The sequence below is a fragment of the Anguilla rostrata genome, chromosome 10 (genome assembly GCF_018555375.3).
Source record: "Anguilla rostrata isolate EN2019 chromosome 10, ASM1855537v3, whole genome shotgun sequence".
In the NCBI taxonomy this organism is placed as follows: domain Eukaryota; kingdom Metazoa; phylum Chordata; class Actinopteri; order Anguilliformes; family Anguillidae; genus Anguilla; species Anguilla rostrata.
Window position 1 is genome coordinate 12,895,986 of NC_057942.1, and position 27,257 is coordinate 12,923,242.

Here is a 27,257-nt window from a genome sequence, read left to right on the forward strand (position 1 = left end):
TTGTGAGAGAACTAGGTATAAGTATTCAAGTAGACTACAATACTGCTTTAGAACAAATATTGTGGTCTGTTGTCACGTGTTGTTAGTTACCAGGTTCACACAACAAAATAAAATAAATAGTATACTAGGACTCTTTGGTATAAATGGAATAATAAATAAGACGGATCAAATTAATCCAATTGCACGGAGGTTTTTTATATGAAGCAGACCGATAGAGGAGAAAATATAGCAACAAGTAAAAACCTTAGTGATGTGACCTATTATATTTCGCATAATAACAGTGAAGGGTCGCAAGATGGTCAATGAAACGCGTATTCTTTACGTGGTACCTCTTTCAACATATCAGCAGTCGGCTGATACCAGCATCTCTAATTTTGGTTTTGACAAGTGCTTTGGGTAAGATATCGCAGGAGGGCGCTGTTGTATAAGGCAAACCCGCTCTCTACTGAACTCTAAAAGAAGATAAACTTCCAAGGTACCTCTCCAAACAATAAAACAACAAGCAAATCCAGACATGTATGCCCAGGGAAAAAGTTATTTAAATGTTATTGCAACAATGGAATTAATAATTAGTCGCATAAAAGTTATAGCTTTTCAGCTGTTCAACAATGTGAAAATGTCCTTTTTCGTTAGCACTTCAGTCACGATCGTACTGTTTCCATAAAATATACATTATGACAGCTCAAATGCAACCATGTAAAACATAATAATAATAATAATTATTATTATTATGTTTGCAATTTGAGCATTTGAGTGAGCTGTCCGATTGGAGGATGTGTTGTGCAAATGGTTGAGCCTAAACAGGGCAGGTCCTGGTTTGTACAGTGATGGGACAGCTCAAAAAATAACCAGTGTTGTTGAACCAATACAGGGAACTCAGTCCTCTGGAATATGTGCTATTGCATTACCTGCTTGTTTATGTAAGATGTCATTGGAAAGGATACAGTTATTCTTAGTTGACTACAGTAAGTAAAATAAAGCATACTCAAACAATGCAGAATGCCAAATGATGAGAGCAATAAATAATCACATATACAATTATTTTTTCAATCATGCACAGAGTAGGCTACTTAGAGTTAGAAACAAAACTAGTATAAATTCACAAATACAAGCGTATGCAGTATTACATTTGCAAGAAATAAACTTAATCTAGGATGTCCAGCAAATGAACTCCTTTACCAAATAGCCTATGCAAGAGAAGATGGAAACAAGACCGACAGACTTTTTGTTCTAAAAGGCATTAAATAATGGTAAATTTCAAAGTAACGTGCTATATTTGAGATTAACTTCCGTTAAAGGGAATGGTCTGATGGTGTAGTGTGGTTATTTTGTGCCTAAATAATGACTTTACCGTAAGTGATAAATCGCATGCTTTCTCGCTCTTAAATCTATAGCATGCTAGTTGTAGCAGGCTAAATCATAACATATTTTCAAAGCTGATTTATGAAATACGATTGTTGCAGTTATAGCCGTTTGTCGAGTACAGAATAAAATAGATGGAGAAACGTGAATAGGACAACAAAATAACGCATGACCGAAAATAAAACAAATAATACAAAATAGAAGCTTCAAACGGTATTCAAAAGGAGCAACACTGTCACTGGGCAGAAAGGACAATGTCCTGTCTCTTTAAGCAGGACAAGTCATTCTAATCACTGTCAATCATATCCAGAGACTAGTCCCTCCCTTTCCTGCAGCAACTCGGTAGAGCAGGAGAGTGAAATGGGGAGAGCGCAGAAGATCAACAGCAAGGAGAACAGAGGAAATCTAGTAAAAATGTATGCTAATATTTACTGTAAAAACATGGGATAACGAGACAGAAACAATAGCAATTTACCCGAAATCCCCGACAGGAACGGGGAAAACGGGCATCAATGATAAAGACTGAAAATTCCCATCTTTCTTTCCATTTAATTTTCTTGAGTGGCTGTCTACAAAGAGGCTGAAACAACTGGAGATAATAGAGAATGATGTCTCACGATGAATGAAGAAGAGTCGGTGGTCGTGGAATAAACTACAAAAGAAGAGAAATAAACACGTTGCATTCACTTTTCTCTGCACAGCGAGAGTTTCATGTCTGGACCTTCGCCCTGGAAGACAGATGTTCTAGTATCGTACGCTGGGATTTTATTCTCTATCAATTCCAGATCTGATCGGGAGTAATACTGGACAATGACCATGCGCTATGGATTTTTATGAGCCTTTGACATGCCCAAAAATAAACCGGATGAATGTTTTACATTTGAATTAGATAAGCCACTGTCTGCATGTGTACGATAAACTAAAAATTGACAGAGATGCACTAAAAAAAGCCAAAGGACGATCTGTACCTTGAAACCTGTGCGAATGAGGTAGCACTCTAGCTATGTATTGATCTTTTATCATGATTATAATTTGAGACTTTGAATCGTACTGTTTTGATAATTTGTTTCACCAGTGAAGGGCAGTTAGTTTACTCTTGAAAGTAAAGCCAATTCTGAAGAAATAAAGGGTTGATTTATTATATTATTTTTAGAAGTATAATTGAACTGTCAATCATGGTGGAACCGGTAGGTTTTGTAGAAGCTTGGAAAGCTCAGTTTCCTGACTCTGACCCCCCTCAAATGGAGCTAAATTCTGTGGGGGACATTGAGCAGGAGCTGGAGAAATGCAAGGCATCCATTAGGCGGCTGGAGATGGAGGTGAACAAGGAACGCTTTCGCATGATTTACCTGCAGACACTGCTGGCTAAGGAGAGGAAGAGTTATGATCGGCAGAGGTGGGGCTTCAGACGGGTGTCCCAGATGCCAGAGGGGGACCAGCCCGCAGGTGCGGAGCCACAGCAGCCCCATGGACAAGAGCTAGGGGAGAGGGATCGGGGCAAGATCCACTCTGCTGGGGAGGAAAAGTTCAGACCCAGACCTCCCCCTCCCAGGAGATCCTCATCCCACATTGAGGGCCCAGAGCTCCCACTTGCACAAGAGGTGCATCAGGGGGAATCGGGGGAGGCAGACCGATGCAGATATTATGGCGAGAGTGAAGTGGACGGGCTTTCGCCATCCAAACACAAAGGTGGGTCGTCCTCTCGCAGGTCTGGTGGTGCCCAGGGGACAGCAGACAAGGAGGTGCCTTCAGACTCTTCCCCAAAGGAGAAGATGGGCATGGGTGTAGGCGTGGCAGCACTGAGGTCAAACTTCGAAAGGATCAAGAGGGCTAATTCGCACTCCTCCGCAGAGGGGAAGGTGGGAGTCGGTGGGGCAGGAGGCCTGGAGAAACCCTTCTATGTCAACATGGAGTACCACCACGAGAAGGGGCTGGTGAAGGTCAATGACAGAGATGTCTCTGACAAGATCAGCAACCTGGGCTGCCAGGCCATACAGATGGAGCGGAAGAGGTCTCTCCACTCCTTGCCTGGGAACCTGGCCACCGGGATGTCAGAATTCCGCAAGCCCATGTGCCGGGGCAGGTCCCAGGAGAGCAACTGTGGCTATGACGTGGACTACGAGGATGCTGAGCTCAATCCGCGCTTCCTGAAGGACAACATGGTGCGAGCGAATGGAGGAAAACCGGATCGCCACCAGCAGCAGCATCCGCAGCACTGGCAGCAGTCCGACTTTCAGCCCTATACCAGCGTCTTTGTTGGGGGGATGATGGGTGAAGGGGACGGGAAGGGGGTGAATATGAGGGACCTCAGTGGGGACGACAGGCACCTCACGTGGCCAAGGCGGTCCTACTCGCCCGGAAGCTTTGAGGACATTGGGGGTGGCTACACGCCAGACTGCAGCTCCAACGAGAACCTGACGTCCAGCGAGGAGGACTTCTCCTCTGGCCAGTCGAGCCACGTGTCGCCCAGCCCCACCACCTACCGCATGTTCAGGGAGAAGAGCCGCTCGCCTTCCCAGAATTCACAGCAGTCCTTTGACAGCAGCAGCCCCCCAACGCCCCAGTCACAGAAACGACACAAGCAGCAAGTTGTGGTGTCGGAGGCCACCATTGTGGGTGTCCGGAAAACTGGTCAGATCTGGCCCAATGATGGAGACTCCACGCCGTCCAGTAGGGCCTCACATGACAACAGTTTCCATGGAGACCTAGGTAAGAGCATACCTTCCGAAAAATATTTTTGTTCTTTGTTATTTTGGAGGTGTGGGTTGTTGTGCCAAGTTGTGACTGGACTACTTCAGAGCAAAGAGGGCCTTGCCCCACATTCAGGACACGAAGGAGTCAAACAAAATAATAGCAGGAAATCTAAAATTGACTTCACTCTATGGATGGAAGTGCACTTCCTGTACTCACAGTTCACAACTGCCAGTTGTCCTTGAAGGCTTTGTGTGATGCTTAACTCGTCATTACTAATGAATGTTTTCGTTTTCACGTGTCAATTTATCTGCTGATCTACTGAACTATTGCCCAAGTGCCAGGCTTTGTTTCTTGGTGATGACAGGCGAGGAGTAGAGCCTCTCTTGGTCGAAGGTAGAAGCGAAATATTTCTCAACTGCTCTGCCTCGTGATTCCTCATCTTAAGCACTACAAAGGCGACGGAGGCTGTGCGGCTCTTTAGAAATTCTCAACAATAGCCTGTCAGTATTGTTTTCACTCTCCTAGTATGCAGTCCACCCCATGTAGGCTCCTTGTTCTCCCTCAGCGTTGCAGTGCTCTTGTGGCGATGCAGTTTTTTGAGATGGTGAATCCCCTGAGGCTGCCCAGTCACTCGCACTGTCCACCCAGAGTGTATTTGTGTCAGTGTGGATCAGTGTTGTTTTCCCCAGCAAGGGGTAATTAACTTAAAGGGGTTGTGTAGCGTGATGACATGGGGGGGGGGGGGGGGGAATGGCTGAGGAGGGAAAAGGGCATAACAACACTCACAAAAGGAAGATGGGGTCTAAACTGTGTCACATGGCCAGTGCTTAGGCCTCTGTAGTTTAGCTTTTAAAAAAAGAGATTCTCAGTCTGACGGTGGATTTGTCTGGTGAGAGTGCTGAATTAATTTGGCGAAGGGCAAGGGGAGGGAGTGTGTAAATGGCTGGCTGGGAATGAATGAGTTTATTGTTAAGGTGAGTGAGCGTCTGTGAGCAGAGGTGTGGGTGAGGAAGAACTTCGCCTTCTCCTGGAATTAGGAGTCATACAACAAATTATGTGAGCATGCAGATGTAGAGGCTTCAGACATTTGGCAGAGTTTAAAAGCAGCTATTGGAAAGTCCTGTATGTCGAATGCAGCTGACTCATCTATTGAATAGCTTTAAAACTGGCATACATTTAGTGGACAACGGAGAAATGCTTTTCCTTACACTTGGCTTCCCACATACTGACATGGCTTTTATGGATGCTGACAGGGTTGTTAATATAGAATTGCTACCAATCATTTGATCAGTCAATCCTTTTTTGTATAGCCCCTTTTACAGTCAGGTGTGAAGCTGACAGTTGCCAAACTTCAGTTGTGTGTGGGTGTGTGTATGTGTGTGTGTGTGTGCCCTTCTGTATATACAGAGTCTGTGCACGTAGTCTCTAACACAGGGGTCCTCAATCTTATCCAGAAAGGGTGCAGGCTTTCGTTCCAACTAAGCAGTTACACACCTGATTGTACTAATCAACTACAAGAGTCTTTGCTAAGGACCTTGATTAATAGAATCAGGTGTGTTACTGTGTGGTTGAATCAGAAGCCGACACCCTCGTTTGCCCTTTCTGAATAAGATTGAGAACCCCTGCTCTAACATCTCTGTGCAGAGCAGAAAGAGACCATTGTACCAACCGTTACTTTCACTGTCACACTCCTCTACTTTCAGAAAAATGACATGTTCTAAGCATACCCTGCCCCCCTTCTGTGTGGTGCCAGAAAGGTACATCACAGATCCAGCAGCACTTGTAGTATTTAAGTTCTCCATGGCACACTATTATGCTGAAGGTCCTGAGAGAGAAGGCCAGCAGAGGTCTTCAGCGTTTATATCCAGTTGATTATGGAGCTTACACTCTCATGCCCCTGAACCCAGGGCACGACCACAGCCTCAGGCAGTAGCATTAGAGCAAACTGTCCAGCGGAGGCTACCTGAACCTGGGAGATGAGACAGACCCAGCCCGCGTCCTTGCCTTCTCCGTGTTTTGGCGCGGGTAGCAGCAGTGAGCAGGGCCTGCATTCTGAGTAGTGGGGTAGGGTGAGGGCGGGGGGGAGGGGGGGGTGTGCTCACTGCTTGTCTGTTGCGTCTCTCGCCTCCGTGTCCATAACTGCGGGGGTTGTGGTGCCCAGATGGAGAGAGCTCTCCCATTGCATAACAGCCTCAACTGCTCTTTCGGCTCCCTTTTCCACCAATCAGCTGTTGCGTTTGTGTGTGTGTGTGTGTGTGTATCTGTGTGTCTGTGTGTCTGTGTGTGTGTGTCTCTGTGTGTCTGTGTGTCTGTGTGTGTGGGTGTGTGTGTGTCTATGTCTGTGTGTGTCTCTGTGTGTCTGTGTGCATACACCAGTACCAGGTGCACAGTCTCGCACAGCCTGTACAGTGTTTTATTATTATTCAGTCAGATGATGTGAAATAATATATTTTTAAGTAAGCTTAACATTCTGGACAGGTTATATAATACTCAGATTTTGATCCTGTAGTGTTTAATTAGGCCTACATTATGTAAGGGGACAATGTTGACTGTCTGCAAATTTTGACATTGCAGTTACTACCAGGCATATACGGCTAAGTGGCAATGTCAAAACAGAATGCATCATAAAGTGTGCCTTCTAAATAGTAAGAGAAATCAAAGTTTATCATAATCCAGTTTTCTGTGGAGCTTTGGCAATATGTACACTAATGATGAATCATCTCTGTGCTGAATGGATGATCTGTGGATGTAATCTGTTCAGACACACTCCCTTTCCTCTCATTCTGGTTTGCGTGGCTAAATATAAGATGTTACTATTTACTTTTTCTCTGTCTAATCAGCACACAATGACAAAAAGTAATCTGGTCAACAGCAAGGGAATATTGTCAAGTGAGACTTCTCAAACTGACAAACATTGTTTTACAAAACGTAGGATACGTAGTTAACAATTGGCGCTTTTTACCTGGCAGTGGAGGGGCTGTGTGTATGGTGGTCTGTGTGACCCTGACCACTGGCTGACCATTTCGTCACTTGGGAGTGTCGTGAATCTCCACACCCACCCCTTTCTGTATCAAAGCAACCGATACCTCACATGAACCAGGAGTTAGCATGTGAAGTGACTGGTGCCTTATCAGTGTATCAGAGCCAGGCTACCGTACCTACCTCGGCCTATCAGTGCTGCCTGTGTTATGCTGCAGATTGGCAGGGCCGAGTGGAAGTGTGGAGAGCTCAGTGTGCACACGCAGCACGTTTGCGTTTATGGCCGCTTTGTTTCCGTTCGCCCGTTTCTGCCCATCTGCCGCAGCTCGGCTCGGCTCGGCTCGGCTCGTCCCCACAGGATTCGGACTGCAGTCCGCGTCGGCTCCGGCGAGAACCGCAATAGTTCCATTGTGTCGTGGTGGCTTTTTGGATTGGTAAATTTCCTTGTTGTGGCCTGTGAGGAATTGCTCTTGGGGTGACAGTATTGCTGTGCAGCAAGAAATGGTTTAAATACCAAGCAACAGAACTCAAAGAACAATGGTTTTGTGGCTTTCCTTTTTGCCCGCCCGTATTAACATTGACATGTACTTCATCCGCCCACACGCCAAAATCACACGCAGTGTTATCTTGCATGACCACATCTCTCGTGTACAAAGCGTCAACACAAAATCACATGCTGTTCCTTTACCAACAAAAAAAGCCCAAATCTAAAACAGTGCAGATTCCAGCTCTGCTATGGCAGCAGTATCAGTTTAGCGGTGATTAAATATTTACATTTAATTCATGTTTGTTTTCCTGAAGACTGGTCTGGGTATGATCCCACCCCGGTGGGAAGGAGCAAAGTGTGCAGCCCTCTTTCAGCAAGGAAGAAAAGGAAGGCAGGCATGAAACAGAGCAGCAAGGGGCAGTTCAGATCAGGCCTGTAGTTATGTAACTAAGACCAAAGCAAGAGGGGAAAAAAAGACTAAACAACAACAAGCCTGCAAAGCCGACACTCGACAGGGAAATCGCTTGTGTAATAATCAGCATAGGAGCAGTAAGCCCCCTGTGCCCCCTCTCCTCTGGGACATGTGGAAATCCAGATAAACCTGACGGACTTAAATGCTGTCTGGTTTGTGTTTTGTGGGAAAATATCCCCCACTCGTCTCTTATTTGTCAGCCTGTACGTTACCTGTCAGAGACCTGAGGGTGGATTGCGTTGTACCTGCCCCGGTGCAGCGGTAGGGAGCTTTCACAGGCCTTCCATTGTGGGCTCCAGGGTGATGGGGTGACCATGCTCAGCCAGCTGTGTGGAGATCCAGAAACGTCTCAAAGGAGACATTGTACAGCGAATTCTTTGGCAGGATCCTGTGTTGTTTTTAGCAAGGGAAAAGGGGTGGCCAGTGGAAAAAAAAACACATCCAGGTACTTAATGGAGAAAAGTTGTGTCAGTTTCTCTCTTTTTTATTGTTGTTATAGGGTTTTATTTTAGGAGACGGAAGTGGACCACTATTGGGTGTTTGAGCAGGGTGTATTCAAAAACCAGCTTGGCTGGCAATGAAAATTTAACTCCTATTTAACAGAATAAGCAACCGTACTTGCCAAACCACTTACTCTTATAAGTGTCCGTTGCTTATACAATATGGGTCAGAGTGTTGAATATGTCGCAGCTGGTGCAGTTTAGCAGTTTCTAATACCATTTGGACTTTTACGAAAGAAAAATATGGGCAGAAGAGGAAGGAGTTTTGAAATGCTGGCTGGGGATTTGGGAGGATGGGAACTGTTCAGTATAACATCTGCAATAAGATCGCATGACAGGGGAAAACAGGACAGTCCTGTACCTAAGTTGGCGGGGATGGTATGTGGGCGTAAAACTGTGGAGGTCTAGTGCATCACTTTACGCTTTGATAAGCTTCAGGTAAAACCGCATTCCTGCCTAGGAGTCGAGCAGTTTGTTTCAGATTGTAAAATGGCTGTCACCCCAATATGTGTGCGTGTGGTATTGTCATTGAAAAGGGCATTCGACCCGAAAAAATATCATACATTGTTTCAAACTAATGTATTGAATTAAAATCTGCTGTCTGTAACCAGAGCAAGACACTCTAAAACCTCTAAGACATGTACGTGATTAATTGACTGTGTTTGTAAGATTTGAGGTTTGTTGCATTTGCTGGAGTTATGCCCAAATAGGCCTTCATGTTATAGTGTGCCAGCGGCTCGATTCTGTCCGGTAACCGGCTCGGAATTGATGCATGTAAATTTTGTGTGTTGACGTTTCCCTCCTTTCAACACTTTTAGCATTGTTTATAAAGACTGACCTCATGAAAAAAAACAACCTTAAAGGGACCATTCTAAGGTACGGAGCAAAGAATCTAATTATGAGTTTTTGGCAGAGTGCCCTTCTAAAAGCCAGCGTATCAGCCTCACAACCCTGGCGATTCTGTATCGAGAGTTCCAGCCAGTGCTTAAACACAATAACAAGCACTGCAAAGGGGCCGAACCCCCGGCAGGGAGGGTTGGGGGGGGGCAGCTAGGGTGGAGTTTCTATGCCGTTGGCTGCCACTGTCGCCTCTGCCTCTGTAATTTGTGACTGCAGGCTTTCTCCCCTTCCCCTCCTGTCCTTCCTTTGAGTCCTCAGCCTGCAGAAGTGCATGCTGGGCCCGAAGTGTTCGCCAAAAGAGAACAAGATCTGGCCTGAGGTAACCGTGCTGTCACGGGATCGGAGTGCGGGGCGTAGCAGCCGATAATCAGGAAAGACCTCCGAGTGGCACATTTGTGCTTGGAATAAAAAATTACATTTGTACATTTGCTGGATTATTGGCATTTTGTGACGTGCCATTGGAGATGGTACTGCAGGGCTAGATCTGTAAGCTAATTTTAGGACAGCCAGCACTGCAAATGACTCATTTGACTTCCCACAACAATAAACTCACCTGGGTTATATCAGTATCAAAGGGAATCTGTTTTGGCACTTGACCTGGGCCACTGTTTACAGACAACACAATTCTACGGTGTAAAGATTGGCTGGAGTGATTCATTCACTCACCTTTCTCAAAGACGCTAAAACGCACCTCCTGACCTCTCTGTGCCGCTCCACCACTACTGTGGTGTTTTTTCACAAATTTTGTATTACAGTATTTTAAACTGCGCCAAGATATTTTACAATGATACAGTTAGGAAATTTGCTGTATTTGTTTTTGTAGGTGGTTTTAACAAGAGATTAGCTACAACATACAGAATGTAATCCCTTCTTCCTCTTTGTGTTTTTCCTCTACACACAAAGCATAACAATCTAATCAGTGCATTTAAAGGTTTTAGCTGTGCTCAAACCGGAAAGCAGTGTTTATTTCTGACATTGTCAGTGGCTTACAGTACTAGAGGAAACCACAATTTCTGACAAACACGATGAAATATTTACGTACAAACACCACTAACAGCTTGATTTGTAAAAAGAAATTTTAACTAGCACGTCGCTTCTAAATATTTGTTAGGAAGGTCGCATAGAAGTGCAGTGTACCCGTAAACAGTTTGCACGTCTGAAGGAAATCTCACATGGACTGTCTGAAACCAGTCTAGTGTGGGACATACTGTATGGTATCCAGTGTGCATGGCTGCTTTCTCACTTGTACGGGCCAATCGGCTCCTCTGGTTGGCTTATCATAATGCAGTGAGATGGGAGGGTTCTTGGACAGGACAGTCAGACCTACTGGACACTGTTAGCAGTCAGGCCAATGAGGCAGATGGTGGAGAGAGAGAGAGGGCAGTGCCTGCAGAGAGCATTTTGCTGCATGGTCAGGGCCCTTGTGGTGCCTTTTTTGGTGCCCACCTCAGCTTAACCATAGCAACGGAGTGTTTAGGAGCTCACCCCTGAGGAAGGCCAGGTGGACAGTCAGGTTTGCCCCAGGCAGATGGCACAACCTCTTCTGACCGGGCAAGCTCCACCCACCCTGCCCACACTTCATTAGCCTCCCTCCCACTGCGCGTGAGCATGCCCGCCACTCACCCTGACCGTGGCGAGGCTAACAGCTACTATTGTCCCGGCTGTCACGAACGACTGGGCTCTCCAAAGATAGCCACATAGTGCACTGCCTGGGAACTGACTCTTAGCTCACAGTAAGGAACTGCTTGAACTGTTTCTTAGTTCTTTGGGCCAAAGTGGGGAATGGCTATATGTTACCCCTCTCCTCCCCTGTGGTCGTTAATTGTGCATTATCAGTGAAATGGCAGTGAGCCTGTGTCTGTCACTCTTTCCTTCGGACTGTACTGTAGCCCCCGTCAGTGACTGCTCTAGATCAAGGTTAATGCGTCATTAGGGGGGGATGGAGGCCACCAAGGCTGGGGATAATGTAAGGGACAGGCTAGTGCCACTTTCCCTGGCGTTATCATTCATTATTAAGTCACTTACCAGACACCACTTATCCAGGGCGGTTTTTATAAGGTTGTAATGGATATTACAGCCCTGTCTGAATGTGTGGAGCACTGTGTGTTTATGGCAGTCCCCCTTTTTCGCTCCCTCACCCAACTGAAAAATACATGCCTGTCATGGCTGAAAATGGAAAATCGTATTTGCTTTTTTTTGTTTCCTGAAATGATTGAGGGTGTCTCTCGGTGATCATGCTGTGTGTTTTCCAGGCCAGGTCATTTAGACGCGATGCTCAGAGCGGCACGCGGGAGCCAGACTGAAAAATCAGCGGCAAATGTCAGCCGTGCCTCTGCTTCGCCCTGCGAGAGTAGGGCCGTTAAGATGATGTGGCTTTCTGCCTTAACGGCTTCTTTACCGCGCAGACAAACGTGAACGCACGCAGCGACGCCGACGGTCCCGCACACGGCGTATGCGCTCGTTAAAAAATGTGGTCATATATGGATGCGCTATGCTCACGCTTTAGCGTGTGCACACCGGGCGACTCCCGCGTGTGGACCTGAAGTGCCGTCTGTGTTTCTAGGATTAAAGTCAGATCTTCTATTGTCAGCACTCAGCACCATGCATGATTTATATCTCGAAGGCTATAACATTAACATTATTTATTAATATTGGACGTCCCCTTATCCAGGGGATTTACCGTGAACGCTGCAGGGTGCTAAACGAGCTAAATACAGACTACTAGAAAAAAACAAATCAGCTTGTGCCAGTACAGCTATGTTATTGTAGTAAACAAATTCTTAAAGGAAATTTCACCACCAGCGGTAACACCCAGGCTAATGATAACAGTCTAATGCAGACATATTTGGCTGTCACCGTACGGTGAAGTACTGATTCAGAGTTCAGGTCTCAGAGGATCAGTCCAGCTTTTTTATTCAGGACAGGCATAGGGCTGAATTCCTGGGCAATGCTGTAAGGTAAGGTACTTTGGATGGAGGCAGAAGTTAAAGAGTGACTCTGCTGTTCTGTCTGTGGGTTGAAGAGGCGAGGAGGGGGGCAGCGTGTAAGTTATTTTATATCCCTGAGGGGCCAGAGATGAGAATTAGGTAGTGAAGAAGAGGGGACAGACAGACATTGATTTTATAGTGCTGAGGAGGGGTTGTTGTTATGTGGACTGTTTGCTGTCATTATGTTTTTGTCAGTTTAGATATGATCAGGGATGGGCACAGCTGCACTCAAATTGGTTATTGTGGAGTGGGGGGTGGGGGTGGAGGGGGGGTATATGATGCTTTGCAGGTGACAGTTATAAACCATACAAGAAAGTGGTGAGTAACTTACATATGAAACGTGCATGCAAATGCATGAATACATTTGAAATTCCTGTATTTGATGCACATTTATGGTGGGTATACCATCCATTTTGTCGCGTTAGCCTTGTAATTTGCTTTGGATCGGAGTATCTGCCAAATAAATGACATGCTAAGACGTATAAATAATAAACTGCCGTGGATAATCTTGGACTGGTCATCGTCTAGGGGGAAGGGCCCTGGCACAAGAGCAACAGGGCCCAGACCAGCAGCTGGCAGAAGGCTTGTGGGTAAGAAAGTCCTCTGATTGATAGCACACATCATACAGCTCTCTTCATACTCCCCTCCCAAACCAATATCCCAGAAGAGCCCTCAAATCTAATCCCTTCTGTTTAGCGTTTTAATCGACAAGTCTATTTAGAAATGCGCCTCCTGGTTTCGAGACTAATGGAAGGTCTTCAATTAAGCTGTCTGGCTGTGAGCAGATCTTCCTCGCTGTTTGACCCCATCACTGAGCTCAGAAGTCTCTTCAGTCTCCAGACTCGCTGTGGGTCATATATTTTTCATTGACCAGCCTGAGACAAGATACTGCAGAAACAAATATTAATGTGCCATAATAGAAAAATTGCAGTACGCGGTCAGTAAACAAAAAAAAAACATTGATGTTCTGACCATTATCACCTTCGCTATACCTGATCTACTGAATTGTCGATGCTTTAAAACATTTCAATAAAGTTTTTTTGTGTAGTTTATTGAGCAGGAACTGTGACTCAGTCTTTTTCAGGTTCCCGTGACTTTTTTCACATGCAGTTTACCTGACCACCCCTGCATGTGGTTGCAAGCCTCTGCTGTCACCATAACAAATAACCTGTCCTGTCAAACAGAGGCTGTTGGAAAGGTCAGTGTTGTACAGCAGGGGTTCCCAGGCTAGGGTCTGTGCACCCCTGGGGGTTTATGAAGCAATCTCAGGGGGTTCTCTGCAACATTGAAAACATTTTCTCTTTCAAGAATCGAATGTTTATAGTTTATATAATGTATGTAATTAAAAAAAATATATTCATATGTTTTTAAAGGAGAGCAGACAGTATTCCCTCCTTTTGCATTGTTTTGTTTTGTTGCTATATTTAGACAGGTAGAAAGCAGAGATGGAGACCGATAAGGGATCACCGCTCAGAATATGCCATGGGGGGGATCAAACCCCAGCCCGCATGGGGGGGATATGGCTACCTATTGAATTGTGCCACATGCCTCACCCCATGTAGTTATTTATTTGTAAATTATTTGAGCCTTTCAGTTAAAATAAGCCTTGTCTGATGTACATGGCTTTGGTAGTATTATAGCCTAATAGTTGTAATTTAGTACACAAAATGTTTGTGTTGTATGGATATATATCTGATAGAGATGGTATATAGTGTCCTATTTTAGACAAGCTTTGCTGTAGTAATATGATAAATAGCCACTGCACTGCAGTTACTTGCGGTTGTTAAATGAAAGTATCAGATGGTCTTTTAATATATTTCATAGATGTGTGGGTTTGGCAACCTCTTTTTAACCATATAATACAGTGCTCTGATGCTCTAATACTGTAATCCTTTACTCAGAGTTTTTCCATCTTGTGTCTTAGATGTACTGTAAGGTCTGCTTAATTCAACAGAACACCTCACAGTTTTTGAGAATCCTCATGAAAAGAAATGTGAACGTTCCTTAAATTAATCAAATTTGTGGCTATTGGAAGTGCAGTGCATTCTCTCTCAGCATCGTCTTTGCCATTTAATGTCACTTGAAACTATATGAGGGTAGTGTCATTGGCTATAATTCCACATTTATTCATTTATCATTAATCAGACACACTTTTAGAGTGTTAAAAAAAAAACCTTGGCGTGTGTTGTGGCTTGAGCAAGGGAAGAGACCCCAAAAATGTGGAATAGATCATATTGCTGTGCAAACAGGCTTTTTCCACTGGCCTGACCCTGTGAAATGCAGAGGAGTCAAGTTGTAGGACTGTATCCACATTTCATGGTAAACACCTCACCCCCCACCCCCCTTTGGGCTCTGACAGTTACTCTACTACCCAGCATTCCAGAGCTGGGTTTGTCTCCTAAAGGAAGCCAGACCTTTTCACAGGACATAAAGAGATGAAAGGCATGCACATCAGACAATAGGTAGTGCAGTGTGGGGGCGGAGGATCTGTGTGCTGGCTGTTATTAGTCTCTCTGAGAGATCTGTGCCCGGGAGGCTCTATCATGTGAGGGGAGGGCTCATTAAAGCCATATGGAGTGTGCTGCTCATTCACTTACTCAGTCCCTCACTCACACACTCACACACTCATTTACTCACTCACACACTCACATACTCATTCACTCACTCACTGTCTCACTCACTTATTCACTCCCATTTTGGTCACTTACTCTGTACCTTACTTATTGAATACACACATACACAGCAATACCCCAGAATATCCAAAAACCTTTTCAGTTTAGAGGTCATGGGTGAATGAGAGGTGGATTTTGAATTCCTGAAAAGTTTCCCCACTGGTTTAAGACCTAGTAACATTTATGGAAATGTTCTGTTTCTGTGTTAGTGTGAACAAATATCAATGGATAAAGTATCTACAATTCAACCTATTTTGCCAAGACATGCATACAGCTATGTTATATCTTACTACTACCGAAAATAAGTTAACTGAACATGTAGCTACACCAAATAAATGATGGCTTACTAATTAGCTACACTGTACATACTGTAACACATCCATTCTATGTAACTATGGAAAAATTCCCATAGGTGTGCTTGCTCATTAAAATGGGACAGGACATTAGCTGCTATGATTCACCTTTTCTTCATTAGCAGGCTACTTAACTTTAGCCAGCTTCTCTGGCTCATAAGCCAAAGCTATCACAATCATACCTTGTTGGGACTGTATGCGTCTTGGTTATGCTCTTGTCTGACTTTCATCCCATTGTCATCTCTTTTTGAATCGCTGTTTGACAGGCCCTACTGTTCCTGTAATGTGTGAATGCTGTCAACCCTGTAAAATAATGGGTAACCTTTGGTTGTGTAAACAACAGAAGGCACAAGCATCGCCAGAAGAGTTGATGCATCTATGTTCCTTGTTCGAAAAACAGCTTTAGTCACAAGCTCACCACCCATTCCATTGTCCAATTATGTAGTCACTCAACTGGTCACTCTTTCAGTTACTCTGTCACTCATTTTGTCACTCACAAAATGATTCTCATTCACTTCATGTCATCGCATGCTTGCTCAGTTACCCACTGTTCCAATCGGTTGTTTGGTTGCCAGCTCAGTCACACTCTCAGTTCTGCTGTTAGTCATCAGCAGCCCCTGAAATATGTCTACAGATATGTTCCAAAAATCTAGGCCCAGCACTCTGGAGAGGACTTTTACTTTATCCCTGTGCTGAACATTCCAGTTGGACCTTTTACACAGAAAAGTATTGCATATGCCAGGGACTCAGCAGATGAGCTCTTGAGCAGATTAAGAAGAACAGGATGGTCGTTGGCTGGCTCATATCCTCTGTGAATCGATTCCCAGGTTGTTTTAATGGGCTTGAGTTCTGTAAGTTTGGCAGGGCCTTTCACTTTTTACCTATCCTGGCTGGACATCAGATGTTGACTTCCAGCCGTCGTCATTCGATTTATAGCTCTGGGGATGGAAGTGCACACTTTCAAAGGGTAGTCACCCTGGGCATTGGTGATTCCAGCCCTGGTCATCCAGAAAGCACACGAAGCATGGTATTTCAGCAATGGCAGAGCCAAGAAACTGGGGGTGGGTGGGGGGGGCTGTGAAGAGCGGAAATGAAGCCAGCAGTGCTTCCTGGGGGGCGAAGAAGCCGCTTCCCGAAAGGCCTGCTTTCACTTTTCCACCGACTCGTCCTTTCTCTCCTTACAAGTTTAAGGCTGCCTTGACCTTAGACTTGCACCCTGGCCTCTAACATTGCCGGCCTTGCACTCTCTCCTCGGCTGAGATCAGACAGGGCCAGGGCAGTGCCAGATGAGAAGCCGTGGTGTGCTGTAGACCTGCCCCACCCTTGGATTTTTCACTTTTGTTGTTTTCTGCGGTTTAAAGATTTATGGGACGGGACTTGGATTTAACGCAGGCTTGGCCTCAGACAAAGGCCAGCGAGGCGGCCGCCTGCATGTCACCTGTCGGCCCCGGGGCGGCTGCTGCAGCGAGGCAAAGCGGGGGCCATGGGAGCTGGCAGGAGATCAGAGCTCCTCAGCGCAGACAGCAGCAAAGCACAGACCCCAGAGGAATGCACATCTTGGTGGTACAAGAGACCTGTCAATCACACACAGGGTGGGAGGGGCTTCAGACCAGCACACCATTCTCCAGCCTCGGTCGAACAGACGTGGGAGAATGTTCTTGCGCCACAGTGTGCGCTTTTGACTGTTGTTTGTCTTTATGGATTTTTTTAATAGTTATGTGGCAGTTACAGGAACACACAGTACTATTAACAGACGGCCTGAATCATGGTGATTAACCGTGCATGTTTTTCGTACCCTGGTCTGTGTGGTTAGGTTTTTATTTCAAGAGTGTATGGATATAGGTTTTTTGAGGGAGAACAGCTAGGTTACTGCTGTATCTGGTTCCTGTGACCCAGGCCCACCCACTGGAGTGCTAAACCTGTCTGTTTCTGCTAGTGCCTGTCATAGCTTTTCCAGGAGACTAAGCACTGGCACGGAGGACTTCATGGTCTGGATCCATGTGCTCTAGCCCCACCCCACTCCAGCCCTGGCCCACATCCCAGAGCCCCAGTCCAGGGGCCCAGCCACTACATCGGAGTGTCTCTTGGTGTCTCTGCTCTGTACAGTGACCATGTAATAATCTATTAAAGATGTCAGATCCTGCGGTTTATAAAGCCAATGAAGGATTAAAATACTGTGTACTGGGTGTCATTTTCAGCCCCTGTGCTTTGATGCCTGCAGTCCTGAGGACTTATAACATGCTGCTATAAACCCAAGTGTTCATGACTCCTTGTCCAGTCCACCAGTGCCGCGGTGCATCTGTTTGTGATTTCTGTGGATGTCAGAAATCCTCTCCAGCTTTCGACGGTCATTAAAAAATAATGTTGCGAATGGCACGATGGGCTCCGCGTTTGATCTTTTTTCTTTTGCGCGGAAGGGGCTGTCAGTCTGAAAGAAACACGTGCGCTCACTTCAAAGGAGCAGAATTTCATTGGGATCGTTAAACCGGAGACCCCGAGTGACTGCGGAAAACAAATTTGACTGTGCTCCTCCTTCAGTTTTAGTTTTGGGGATCACATGACAGCTGGAAGGCAACATGCATCACTTGCAGATAATTTCTGTTGTCACATGAACTGCTTGCAACTTTTCATTTCACAGACCTCACTTGAAATGGATTCCTGTCTAACTTTCCATGAAGTAAATCCATAGAAGTGGGGCTTATGGTCACTCTTTGTGGCAGACCCAATGATTAGCTTTTCCTTCTGAAACTTTCTGCTTGCTAAGTCTTTCAAAAAATAAATCATCCACAATTTCTGGTGCCTCCCATCATTTACTCTTTTATGGAAGTTAATAGTTTAAACAGTGTGGTTGCCATTTTACCCGCTCTCACCAGGCTGGTTGTATTAATCGATGTGATTTGTGATTGTGCCTTCCTATAATGGTCTATTTAAGTATGAATAACAAGGGTGCAGTTTTACCCACAGTCACCAGACATCATATAGGGCTTGCAATGAAATATCTTTACAGCTGTTCTGTCAAGGCAGCTTATTGCTGGTGTGCTTGTTTTCAAAGATTCCCAGAGCTTTATCCATATTCATGCATCTGGTTCACAGACATCATAGGGCCTTTATTTTCAGGCCATACATAACACATGTGTATATAGATTTTCACATACTGACTGTTTATGCTTTTCAGTTACAGTTTGTGGTATGTAACAATAATAGTTCACATACCTGTGTGTGTGTGTGTGTGTGTGTGTGAATGTTTGTCATTGTTTCGTCATTCCATCATTTCATGGAATTTAAATTGTATTCATTGTCTGTTTGTGGTTCCTTCTGCACTGGGGTCACATGATCCTTCATATCGAAGTTCCAGAGGATGACATCTCTGTTATTCCACAGGATATTCCCCATGGTCTCTTTTTGGATAACATTATGCAGGTTTACCTTTGTGTGCTGACTCAGCTAGGCTCTGATAGATTTATGGTCACAAAGGTGGGAAACAATGTCAGAAAATTCTGTTCTGTTTACCATATGTATATATTTACGGCTTTATATAGGCTACATCTGTGTCTGGATTCAGATATTCCACCAGAACACCCTAATCAAGACTAAAATAAAAAAAAAATGGCATCAATTTGTTGTTTGTTTTTAATGGGACATAGAATTCCCATGGTGCTGGATTTGGGTCGAACAAGCCTCTGGCTATTGCAAAATATGTCACGTCTATTCCTTTATTTCAGGGGCAAATTAGTGAAAGTGTCCTGTAAAGCGGTTGTTGTGTTGTTAGCACCGTGTGATAGGGTGGTCTTAAAAGAACTGTTCTGGAATGGAAAGTCACTCTTTCACTGCTTCCACTCATCTGTGTTTTAGCTTTCTGAGCACATCACACAGATGTTTGGAGCAAACAGGCTCTTTGGAGGCGTATATTACTGCAGGGACGAACGGTTGCTCCTCTGACCCTGAATAACGTGAAGAACGAGCTTGGTCTCTCACTCACAGCAGTTTCCTGTCAATGCGATTGCATGTGTTGGGCCTAAATTCACACTAATATGGAGATGTTTCTTTGCTCCTTTGTTAACCAGTTTGATTAGTAATTACCAAATTACTTATAACTCAGTTCACAATCACAGTAACTCAGAACTCTAGTTCAATAAAGTTAAAACCCCTGTAATGAGTACCTGGTTCACCTCTGTGAATGTGTGAAAATGTTTATGGGCCGTCAGTGTAGGGTGAGGTTAGGGGATAGACACACACACACACACACACACACACACACACACACACGCAGGATTGCATCACCTTGGCCGGCTCCTGAACAAAGGGCAGGACTGTGCGGCGGGCAGCCTGGACTCTGGCATGTGGCCGCTTCGCCACTTGTTTTCAGCGGCAAGTGTGGGCGTGGGAGTGGAAACTCTTGGGCCGGGATGACATCACAGGCGAGTATAGGAGGGCTGGCTGGAACACGGGGATCCCGGACTGCACCCCGGCAAAGGGCTCCAAAGGCTAACGCCGTCCAGAAACTGCGGGCACAAGACGCCTTGTTCTTCACAGCTTGTGTCGGGTAGAATTTAAGCCCAGCGCCAGATGCCAAAGACAGCAATGAGCGTATAGCTGGCATGCGCTGGGGACGCTCTGCGATTGGCCCCAGTGGCCTGTGGAGAAGTAGGGTTGGGAGGGGTGACGGGGGCTGTTTTTTTTGGGCAGTGCCAGGTGGCATTTGGCGGGGAGGGCAGGTGGCCGGGACACAGTCAATAGGCCGGGCTGTTTGGAAGACGCTGCAGGGAGATGCCTGATCCCAGCAATCTGCTGTGTGAGTCAAACGGCTCACCCCAGGTAAACTGGCCGGGAATTTAATAATATTAAACACCTGCTCGACCAGTTACAATCCATCTCCACCTGACATCCGCACCGTGGATCGGTTATACCCTCAAACATTCTGCAACCTCATTGTTTAAGTTATGAAAGCAATGTGACGCAAGATTACACCGAGGGCAGAGGAAACCGGTTCCAAATTAAACTGGGCTTTTTGTGAATAAGAGGAAAAATGGCTAGCTCTAAGCATCCAGTGTTATCAGATTGTGCTTGAGTCCCTCCTTAAGGTAAAGAATTGTGGGGAATAATATATATATATATATATATATATAATATTATTTCAGTAGTAAAATTGTATTTTCTTTTAACAAAAAATAGTCTTGCTAAAAAGTGAAATGAATTCCTCACAGTCAGGTTTAAACAGAAAGGACAAATAGTATAAACAGGTGAGCTCATGGAAGCACAGGTGCCAGGCTCTGGGTATGCTGCTGGCTGCTTTCATGAGCCAAGAAGAAATCCCCCCCCCCTTTGGCCCAGCCGTGATTCCTGTGCGTCTCAGGCTCCACCCACCTTAAATGCCTGACCCCTCCCCCCGCCCATATCTCCCGCTCACAGTGTCCCTCTCCACTCTAGACTGGGCTGGAGTGTCGAGTGTTTATGGAATGTCTCAGCTGCTAGAGGAGCGTGGCGAAAACGAAATCTAAAGCCCTTCAAGAGCTCACCTCTGTGCAAGGGAGCCTGACCCTGAGGAGGTGCCACATAATTAGCTCGCTAGTTAGGAGAGGTAAATTTATCCTAGGGGGCTCACATCTCTGTATTCACAGAGGTCACACACACACACACACACACACGAGTGCATGCATACACACATTATGTCCCACACGGCCCCAAGACCCACGTTTCTCACTGTTAAGCCTCTGCCCCTGTGGGTCTAATCGTATTTATTAACACGTAAATGAGACAGCACAGCACTGACTGTCAAGTAGTCCTTAGACCACGCTTTTTGTCTTGTTTTTTTGTCTTACAGTTTCAGAACTATCTATTTTTCTTTCTTAAAATCTCTTCAATCTCCATACCCTCTCTCTCTCACTCTCTCTCCCTCATTGACTGTGTGAATCTATGCTCTAGTCGTAGCACAGCTGTTGAGTTGCAGGGCACGCACCTGGCCTGCACCACACATTCACTATTAAAACATCCAGGCGAGTGTCTGCTCTCAGTTCAGCCTTGGTGTTTGTCTGGACAAAGGCTGTTTGTCCTCTCTTTGGTATGTCTGTTATGCTACCTGTGATTTTTGAGTTCTAATTAATGTCACATTAATGGGAAGCATCCAGATATTGTATAAAGTGCAGGTTGTACATTAACGGGGCTTTTCCAATGTGTAAAACATTAACTTTTTTTTTTTGGACTGGCCCATTACCATGGTAACAGAAGCAGATGTTTCATAGGGATTAAGTTGTCCTTTTGCACTGCTTCCTGGGGGCTTGGAGTAAGAGTTTAGAATTTGTCAAATTGTCTCGTCTGTTCTTGCATGCATGCGTGCGTGCGTACGTGTGTGTTCCTCGCTGACACCTCTGCGTCATACTCCTCACTTGTCAATCATTCTGAGGGACTCTGTCTGACCCGCCCACCTCTGACCTCCCTAGCCTGTCAGCTCCTCTCCCAGAGGGCTTGGTGCCGAGCTGATGGGCAGTCAGTGCAACACCTCCTGCCTGAGGCCCCCGCTGCCTTCCCCCAGCAGGTCTGTACCCCCAAGGGACGCACATGTAACACGGGGCAAGATAAGAAGGCTTGAGCCTTTTCGCTATGGGGAATGATGAGGGAACATAACACAAAGGAAAAAAATCTGAACCCCTGTCCTAAAATAAAACCCATGTGAAGCAGTTCCTTTTTCTGATGTAGTGCTATTTTTTGGAGAGGTGGAAAGGGATGAGTCTGCAGTGGGGAGGGTGGCCACTTAAGCAAAAAAAAAAATTTGGATTAGATTTTTTATTTTCTCGGGGGTGTCTGTTGGGAGAGAAGGCGGCGCGCCGCTGAGATGGATCTGATGTAGGCCACCTCGTGCCTCCTCGAACCTTTGGTCGGCCCGAAGGACATGCGCTCGCATTTTGTTAGGTCACACACTGGAGCAATTACCGGGGCTGCAGTATCCCCCCGTGCGCCACCCTGCTGTGACCACCCCGAGCTATTTCAACATCCTAATTACAAGGCGCTCTGCGCTGCTGATTACTGACCTGCGCGGCTCAAATTATTGGCGCTAATTTTAGGCTGTCACAGATTTGAGCTGAGAGTCATCGAGCCTGCAGCTCATCCTGCTTCCACAGTCCAATATTCCCCTCTTCCCCAAGCAAATGCTCATTCAAACTGGGCTCTCCACCCCCAGCCCAGAAACTGTCATATAGTTTTGGCTATTACATCATGTAAGAGGAGGGTTATTCAAAACGCCAGTCCTTTGGGTCTGCCCTTGCCATGTTACTACACGATGCTGGTGCCACACAGCTGACTAATCTATTACCATTGGATTCTATTGGGTTAGATATAAAATGGAACAACAAAAGATATTGAGTAGAAAGCATCAGATCAATTTTATTCCTGTGTGGTCGGTCGGAGTATGCGGGTAGCTTGCTAGTATGTTTGTAATACTTTCAAAATCCAGTCACTCCCCAGACAAATCTAGATACGGTGTCTTGCACGTGAGTCCGTGCGATTGTCAACAGAATTCATTTTCCTCGGTATGCAGCTAGGCTTGCACGCAGGAAGACAGGACTGAGTACAATCCTGTCTGAATACCAAACCTGCTGTCTTTTTTTTTTTTTTTTGCTTCCTTTTTACCTAGTCACTAACCGCAGACAAATGCCTGGAATGCCATAACCCGGTTATCAGACCAGACACCGACTGTGTGAGCCCGCTGCCCCTCCCCCCTCCTTCCCTTCTGCTGGGGAGCTGTTCCTGTTCTCTTTTGATCAGTCAGGGTCGTGGTGCCTGCTATATGTAAAAGCTGCTAGTACCTGATTGGTGCCATGCTCCTTTTACTTACACACCCTGCTTTTTTTTAATGTCTCCCAGCTGTTCTGTACAAAAACAAGCCCATGCTGCTTGCTTTTCCTCTGGCTGTATTATGTCATTATGTTATGCCGTAAATAGCATTCCCAGTACGGAGCAGTCTAAGCTTTTCCAGGTCTTACTAGAAGCAGGTTAGTGTTTTTGAGTGGAAGGAGGTTCAACAAGGAGGTCCACACAGAAAGAAGTCTGTCTAAAATCAACTCTGACATAGTACTTTTAACACTACTATAATACATGTGATCAACATAGGACTAATGTAAGCTCTTTTAGAGTTGATTTAACACTGATGGACAACCCAGAAAAGGGTTGTGATGCTTTTAAGCCCATTAAACCATCCAAAGCACCAGAAAAAAATGATGCATTCTTAACAAATCACCCTCAGTTGGTGGAAAGTGCATACAACTGAACTACCAAGGAAACTGTGGCACAGTGTGCTGCTAGGTCATGCATATTGAAGTGTCTACGCGAAATTAATCTACAGTATGCAAATTTCTGTGCCAAAGTCACTAATTTTTGTGCAAGTGGGGTTTAATGCCAGGCATGATTATTGCTGGATTATTGATTGCCATTCAAAATAAGCCTGAATTTTTCAAGAAGACCTGGAACCTGGCAATAATGGAGCACAGTCTAATTAATAGCCATACGAATTCTTGAGTGAATCAGTAAGTTCTTAAGATGGCACAAATAGCTTTATCAGCTGTTGCACAATAAGAAGCATCAAATCAGCTTGATATTGTTTTTTAGCAGGTCTACCCCGAGAATCTTTCTGTGCTCTGACTTGCTTCTAATAATACCTGGAATGTCTCATGTTGTTGAACTGGGAGTGCTTTTTCCATTTGTATGATATTAAGTAGTATATTGTTATAAATTGCTGTTTTTATCCCTGTTATATGTTAACAGACAGCAACACTGACGTGCATCTATTGAGATCTGGAACACACCACAGCCTGACATTAGTGAAAAAATAATCACTGCAGTGAGGCTGTTGATCTCTTTGTATTTAAAGCAGGTTTAACTGGAGTTCATCTTTATCCTGGAGTAGTTTTATCTTCCCTGTTTCCCGTTGGTGAGATTCTCTTATCTTACTGAAGGTTTATGGACAAACTTTTTATATGTGTTTAACAAACTATAATGGTTTTTTGGGATTGGGATCCTTTCAATGCGACTTTAAACTTTAGTAATTGCCAATCTACGGGGTTTACGTTCATTCTGTATGATTTATCAGTGCACTCTCAGCAGTTAGCATTTTCATCTCATTTACATAGCTGCAGAAAAACCACATGCTACCACCCAGCCCCAGTCCACGGTTATCCCTCCTAATCCTAATCCTAATCCCAGTAGTTATGCGAAAGATTAAAACTGATCTAAGGTCAGTACTTGGGCAATAATCTATGTTCGTCCTGACCACAAACTGCACTAGATGGTCCTTAACAACAGGTAGCGATGGCAGACTGTACAGTGTGCACTTTATGCCTGTCAGCAGGAGCTGCATGCAATATAAATCGAACTGCCCACGCAAAATGGGATAAATTCCCTTCCACCTATTTGTAGTGATAGATGTGCTGTCGTCTCTTGGGGTTAGATTGAACATTACGGTCACTGTGTTTGGGAAGTGTTGTTGTCATGCCGGCAGAATCGTGACTTTGTGAGTTGGTAAGTGGATTGGCATTGATAGAACCGTACTATTTACAGGCTGGCGTACTGTGATGGGGGGGGGGGGGGGGGCGCACTTGGGAGCCACGCTGCCAGTAAACCCCCATTACCACGCTGAGAATTAGCCTTTTTTTTAGGCCCGTCATTACCTTGCCTGATTTAATCTCCATTGACCGCGTGGCCGAAATGAAGATCAATGCAGCGGAGGCATTAAGTGATGCTAAGCACCTCCTGTTACCTCACGGAGTGGGACATTTATGGGGTTTCTGGGTACAAAGCACATCGGATCTATACGTATCGAGCTGTGGAGACGACAGAGGCTTTCCTCGTCCGTGCGCCGAATTCTGCCCCAAAGTGGGGAGTGTATTTCTGGAGCGCGACGCCACAATTGCTTCATTGCATTAAAGTCACGGCCAGCGAGGGGAAAATCTAAATCCGTCCAGGGAGACAGACAACGCGCGCAAAGTGGATGTATCGATTATCATGTTAGCTCTTTGCACTTTATTTTTTTCTGTTGTACTTTTTCTCTGGAGGGGGAAAAAAAACAAATCTGCCACACTTTTAGCCCCGTGCTATTTATATTGGTGCCCTCTTTAGGATGTTCACAAGGTCATTCTGTTTATGTGTCCAGACGAGACGGTGGGGCTGTTTTTCGGGCTGATGATTCAATCAGCCGCTTCCTTCTCGGAGATTGTGCTTTGGGTCGGGGGCGGCGTGGCGGGGAGGGAATTGGAGGGGGTGGGGTTGGGGGTGGGGGGTGGGAGGGGTTAGGTGGCGGTCATTGGTAACGCTCCCTACTAGACAAATTGTTTGCCTGCCGACTGATGCAGTGAAGTGGACGGTGGCAGTAAGTCAATGTTCTGGACGTGCGCGCCTACAGGACACAAATGTGAGCAAAATAATTAGGATGTGAATAATGGAAGGCTTTCCACTCCACAGAGGCCTGGCCTGTGATCCTCTCTTCCCCGTGCGTGGGTGTGCGAGAGCGCACGGAATCTCTGTCCAAGCCTCACGGGCCTTTTTGGGGGGAGGGGGAGGTGGGGGGCGGTTGTGATAGCGATGGAGAAGGGGGGGGTGGGGGGTTATCAGGCGGATAAACTGTCACAGGCACTGAGTGCATATCAGGAGTTAAGACGTGGAGCATGGGGCGTGGCCCCATATTGCTGCAGGAACGGGGGGGGGGGCTGTCACACGCTCCGTTCGGTGTTGTCCGTTACGTTTATTTATTATTTCTCTTTATTATTATCATCCAAGAGGACGAAAGCTTTACTCAGATAATGGGCTTCTTCCTTCTCGTTTCTCATCAAGGGACCACTTTGTGTCTCTTGGAAAAGAGATTCATATCAGTAAACATCACATAATGTCTGTGAAATCACCTGGTGAAATAAAACGTTAAATAATGTGTAAATAACAAAAAAAAGCCTTTTTTTCCCCTGTCCTCTTCTTCCTGCTTCTTTAGGGCTTAGTCATGCACTCCCCCCCACCCCCCACCCCCTGCCATGTCTCTGCAGCCCCCCCCCCCCTTTTACTCCTGGTCTCAGCCTCAGACAGCAGCCTGTCACCAAGCTGTTTGCACCAATCGGGGAGCCGGACAGAATGTTCTGGACATTCAGTGCATCCCTGTACAGCTGTACAGCCAGCGTCACCATTTGGAAGAATGACCTGTGTCTGTATTACTTTTTCCATTGATGACATGCTAATTCCATGCAATTCTCCTTCATGTCACAAATATTTAGATTCAATTTTTCTTTTTGTCTTTTTTAAATTGCTGTCACATGCTCCGTGTGGGAGGTGGGCGTGCGGGGCGGGGACAGGCCAGTCACATGTTCAGAGCATTCTTCCCCGCCCTGCTTGTAAACTGCTTCCTGGGTCACAGCCTGCAGCAGCCCTGACCGGACAAAGGGCAGCTCTGGAAACGTCCGCAGGGGCTCTGAAGAATGCACCCGCACGCAGAGGAGGGGAGGGCTTGGGGAGGGGTGGGGTCAGCGGAGCAGGGCAGGCGTGGGGGGACCGAAACGCACCCTCAGGGGTCGGTCTGCCAATGTTTTCGTCCTTTCATTCCTCCTTCCTCCCGCTCGGTACCTGCCACTGATCTCCCGGGGACGCCGAAAGTAATAATCGGGAAGGGGGGCGTGGCCTGCCCCCGGAATTTGCGGGTCACGCTTTAATAGATGGGCTGTCAGGACCGGGTCTTTTAATATCATTATCAAATTCAATTAAGGACGGACTGCTGATGTGGTCAAAACACCCTCCCCCATTTCTCTGTGTGGCGAGCTCCATTGTGTCCACCCGGTGGAGGGCGTCTGCTCGTCTGCTTCTGTGTGTCAGCGAGTCCTCCTGTCTG

General features: G+C 45.8%; 1 protein-coding gene across 1 annotated transcript in view; it reads left to right on the forward strand.

Annotated features, from left to right (window-relative positions):
• Window positions 1-1,681: 1,681 nt before the first annotated feature.
• si:dkey-91m11.5 (PH_BCR_vertebrate and RhoGAP_Bcr domain-containing protein) overlaps window positions 1,682-27,257 on the forward strand; it is an 88,991-nt gene continuing 63,415 nt past the window's right edge. The window contains exon 1 of the mRNA XM_064354210.1: window positions 1,682-4,071. Coding sequence (XP_064210280.1) covers window positions 2,538-4,071 — 1,534 coding nt within the window. The 5' untranslated portion in view covers window positions 1,682-2,537. The remainder of the gene's footprint in view (window positions 4,072-27,257) is intronic.